Source organism: Limulus polyphemus, unplaced genomic scaffold (genome assembly GCF_000517525.1).
Source record: "Limulus polyphemus unplaced genomic scaffold, Limulus_polyphemus-2.1.2 Scaffold6605, whole genome shotgun sequence".
NCBI lineage: Eukaryota > Metazoa > Arthropoda > Merostomata > Xiphosura > Limulidae > Limulus > Limulus polyphemus.
In genome coordinates, this window is record NW_013672215.1 from 18966 (window position 1) to 23808 (window position 4843).

Below are 4843 nucleotides of genomic sequence, written 5' to 3' on the forward strand. Positions count from 1 at the left end.
CCATAATGTCTTCAGCAGTTGAAATCTGGGCTGATTCTACTTGTTCAATTCTTTCTTCAGTAGATAATTTACTAGTTTCATCAAGCATTTTTTCTGGAATTTCCACAGTTTCTTCTTCAGTAGCAGGCATTTGAACTGGTTCTACAAGGTCAATTCTTTCTTCAGTAGACACTTTACTTGTTTTATCAAGTGCTTTTTCTGGAATTTCCAGAATGTCTTCTTCAGTAGCAGGCATTTGAACTGATTCTGCATGTTCAACTTTTACTTCAGTATATACTTCACTAGTTTCAAGCATTTTTTCTGGAATTTCCATAATGCTTTCAGCAGTTGAAATCTGGGCTGATTCTACTTGTTCAATTCTTTCTTCAATAGATAGTTTACTAGTTTCATCAAGCATTTTTTCTGGAATTTCCACAGTTTCTTCTTTAGCACCAGGCATTTGAACTGGTTCTACAAGGTCAATTATTTCTTCAGTAGACACTTTACTTGTTTTATCAAGTGTTTTTTCTGGAATTTCCATAATGTCTTCTTCAGTAGCAGGCATTTGAACTGATTCTATATGTTCAACTTTTTCTTCAGTAGATACTTCACTAGTTTCAAGCATTTTTTCTGGAATTTCCATAATGCCTTCAGCAGTTGAAATCTGGGCTGATTCTACTTGTTCAATTCTTTCTTCAGTAGATAATTTACTAGTTTCATCAAGCATCTTTTCTGGAATTTCCACAGTTTCTTCTTCAGTAGCAGGCATTTGAACCGGTCCTACAAGGTCAATTCTTTCTTCAGTAGACACTTTACTTGTTTTATCAAGTGTTTTTTCTGGAATTTCCATAATGTCTTCTTCAGTAGCAGGCATTTGAACTGATTCTATATGTTCAACTTTTTCTTCAGTAGATACTTCACTAGTTTCAAGCATTTTTTCTGGAATTTCCACAGTTTCTTCTTTAGCAGCAGGCATTTGAACTGATTCTAGAAGTTTAACTTTTTCTTCAGTAGATACTTCACTAGTTTCAAGCATTTTTTCTGGAATTTCCATAATGCCTTCAGCAGTTGAAATCTGGGCTGATTCTACTTGTTCAATTCTTTCTTCTGTAGATAATTTACTAGTTTCATCAAGCATTTTTTCAGGAATTTCCACAGTTTTTTCTTTAGCAGCAGGCATTTGAACTGGTCCTACAAGGTCAATTCTTTCTTCAGTATACACTTTACTTGTTTTATCAAGTGTTTTTTCTGGAATTTCCATAATTTCTTCTTCAGCAGTTGACATTTGAACTGATTCTATAAGTTCAACTTGTTCTTCAGTAGATACTTTACTAATTTCATCAAGCGTTTTTCCTGGAATTTTCAAAATGTCTTCTTCAGCAGCAGGTATTTGAACTGATTCTACTTGTTCAATTATTTCTTCAATAGATAATTTACTAGTTTCATCAAGTGTCTTTTTTGGAATTTCCATAACATCTTCAGCAGCCGACATTTGGGCTGATTCTAATTCTACAAGTTCAACATTTTCTATCGTAGATATTTTCCTAAGTTCTTCAGAGGTCTTTTCTGGAATTCCAACAATGAATGCTTGACTTGATTCTACTGGAGCTTTGACATTTTTCTCAGATAATTTATTAGTAAAACAAATATATTCTTCAACAGCTATTAATTGTTCTGAACCAATAGGTTTAACCTCCTCAACTGGCATCTTACTAACTTCAGAAGTTTCTATTAGTTTTGCTTCTGCAACAGGTTCACTTTCTTCATGAGATAACTTTTTTTCTAGAAATTCAGTAATATCTTCAGAAGTTTGTGTTTTTACTAGGTTTGCATCTTGAGAAAGTGGTACTTCAGTTGCTTTTCCAATATATGGGTCTAGATGAGCTTCTGCCAAGTCTTTATTTTCTACCTCTAAACTTTCAGAGCTTTCCAATTCAGATGAAAGCAATTCAGGTTTCACAGTTTCAAGATCTTTAGTTGTTTCGGTAATAAACACCGCTGATTCTTCACTTTTGATTTCATCATACCCCGATAGTTTACTTCCTTCACTCTCATCTTGATCAGACTGTAAATGTTCTACATTAGAGATAAGACCCTTCTCCAAAGTTTGTTTTCCAATAACTGGTGTTTCTTCAGCTACCTGAAACCAAAATCCATATGATAAATTCAAATCAATATTTTCTACTGAAATAAGAAAAAATACTTTCAAATTATCAAAATTACAAACTGAAGAAGTAAATTATATGTAGAAAGAAAGATACTTTTCAACTGATCCTTATTTTTTTCTAGAAAATGTTAGTAAATTTTAGTCCTAGCCCCTTTTGAAGGAATTGCAGTACCTCTCTTTTTTAGCATAATTATTAATTTTATCATTTATATATGACTTTGGTCTGCTTGTATGCGAGGTTTCTGTGGTTATCATGGTAGTTTTGTGCTTTCCTAATACAACCTTAAATTGTCTGAAACTTTCTAAAACGTTGAGAGGGTTCTTTTAGGCATATCACTTCTTTACACTGTAATAATAGTAATGTACTATCCAATCAAAACTTAACCAATTAACCCTTAATCACTATGGTTAAGTCTAGTATTTATTACACCACCTCGTACATGGTACTTTGATAACTTTGTTTTGAATTTTGTACTAAAGGGGTATTTGCACTAGCCATCCCTAATTTAGCAGTGATAGACTAGGAGGAAGGCAGTTAGTCAATACTACCCACTGCCAACTCTTGGACTACTCTTGTACTCATGAATAATGGAAATGACCATTACATTATAATGCTCCCATAGCTATAAAGGTGACCATGTTCAATGACAGAGATTAGAACTCGTAACCTTCAGATATCCAAAGATGCAAGAATTCAGGACTAAATCTTTAACTAAACATAATCAATATATATAGTAATGGAAAAATAAAAAAGGGAAACTTATAAAACAGAAAGTGGTAAGTGGGGAATATATATTTTAATGTTCTGGGTTGGAACGTTCTTCCTCTAATAATTTTAAACCAGAGGAAGGGTGTCATGCCTCAAACTGTTGTAAATATTAAATCATTTACTGATCATTTACCAGTTTTTGTGTTGCAAGTTTTCTTCCTTTTTTGTTTGAACTGTATTAATTCTTTCAACGCAGACTCGGTCAATTTGACCAACCATGTGACCTCTTTGTACTTGTTCAAAGCCCTTATAGATTTGATACTACTAACTTTTAATATAGTTTGTATATCTTAATGAAATTTGGCAGTCTTTCACATACAAAAAATCATATTTTTTAGTGAAGTAATTTTAATGAACTAAAAATAGATTTGTCCCTGAATATATCAAGTATTTGTTTTGAATAGTCTGTGTGTAATCTCTAAAACCTCCTAAATACATTTCAAATGTTTGTCTCAGCAAAACTTTATTTTATCTGTAATTTTCTCTATCCTAACTCTGTACAAGGTAAGTCAATTTAACTAAACCAGTAAAAGCCAAAAAAAAAAAAAAAAATCACTTGGGGAATGTGCAACTTGCTTTACGCTATCGAATTACATTACCCACGAGCTACTCGTGTGCATGCCTCGTGAAATATTTTTATTTTATTATTATTATTGTTTATCTTCCCTAATCTAACCTAAAGAGATCCCTATTTTTACATTTTAATTACTTTTATAATAATAAATAAACATGAAAAAACAAGAAATAAAGTATTTACCCAATCTTCTTTTTCTTGCTGTTGATTGTCAATGACACTTAACCCTACTTTATATATATATCACTAAATTTTTTATTTAATTAAATAATGCAAAGAACATAGACAATGCAAAAGTAGACAATTTCCCTAACTCTGAAAATTTTTCTGGCTTCCTAACTATGCGACACTGAGTCATTACAAATTCATTCAAGCTAGTCATTAACTTTCCCACAAGAATGAACCATGTATTATAATAATGAAATTGATGCTTATCTGTTCAGAACACAATGTTATACAAAATGTGATTTGATAGATGAAAATATTGACTTTCTATTAGTTAAAAGTAATATATAACTAAACATAAGAGAGAACTATTAACATCCTGAAAGAGAGGATGTGACAGGAGGGGTCTGATTTTCTATCTGATAGCTCTGTAACCAAACAAAATTTAAGGCTATAAAAATCATGGTTTGTCTGAACAATGACGATTTTATAGTGAGTAATTTACATTTAATTTCATAGTTACTGGAGGGGTGCTGGATAAAATAGAGAAGATACCTATAGAAAATGTGTCACACTTCAGGAAATTCAGGATATTTTTCAATATTGACTTGTATACTATTAAAATATGGATTATTAACTAAGATTTTATGCTATATTAATTGGTATAACAAACAAAAAGTAGTTTAATAAAATTTTGAATGTAAGACACAAAAACCTTGTATCATGCACAGTAAGGGATACTCAAGGTGATAGGGATAATTAATTAAATGAACATTTTGAAAAACACTGTGCAAGAATATAAACTAAGCCATAAACGTTTAATTTAGCATTCTTTTAACAGTAAAAAGAGATAAAAGAATGTAACTTCCATACAACAAACCTTTACTTCAATATTCTTTCCTAATTTAGTGGATACTTCTGACAGTGCTTTCTTTAAGACATCAGCAACTAAAAGGGAAAGCATAACTCTCACATTTACAAGTACAAGAAAATGAAATGTAAAAAGTTCCATAATCCTTCATAAATATTATATTACAAATATAAAACAAAACCATGAAGACAAGGTTTTTTCTAGTACAGTTTGGAAAATGAGCCTACTAACAGAAAATGGAACAGTGTGTGTGTGTGTGTGTGTGTGTGTGTGTGTGTGTGTGTGTGTGTGTGTGTGTGTGTGTGTGTGTGTGTGTGT

At 31.6% G+C, this 4843-nt stretch overlaps 1 protein-coding gene across 13 annotated transcripts in view; it reads right to left on the reverse strand.

The window, feature by feature from the left end:
- The window catches only part of LOC106473900 (sterile alpha motif domain-containing protein 15-like), a 34933-nt gene that overhangs the window by 6901 nt on the left and 23189 nt on the right, over nt 1-4843 (reverse strand). For 9 of the 13 annotated variants that reach the window (XM_022402300.1, XM_022402297.1, XM_022402298.1 and 6 more), the window contains 2 exons: nt 4535-4602; nt 562-2119 (listed from right to left, as the gene is read on the reverse strand). In XM_022402300.1, coding sequence (XP_022258008.1) covers nt 562-2119; nt 4535-4602 — 1626 coding nt within the window. The remainder of the gene's footprint in view (nt 1-561; nt 2120-4534; nt 4603-4843) is intronic. The other 4 variants (XM_022402296.1, XM_022402299.1, XM_013934584.2 and 1 more) reach the window with 4 other exon arrangements.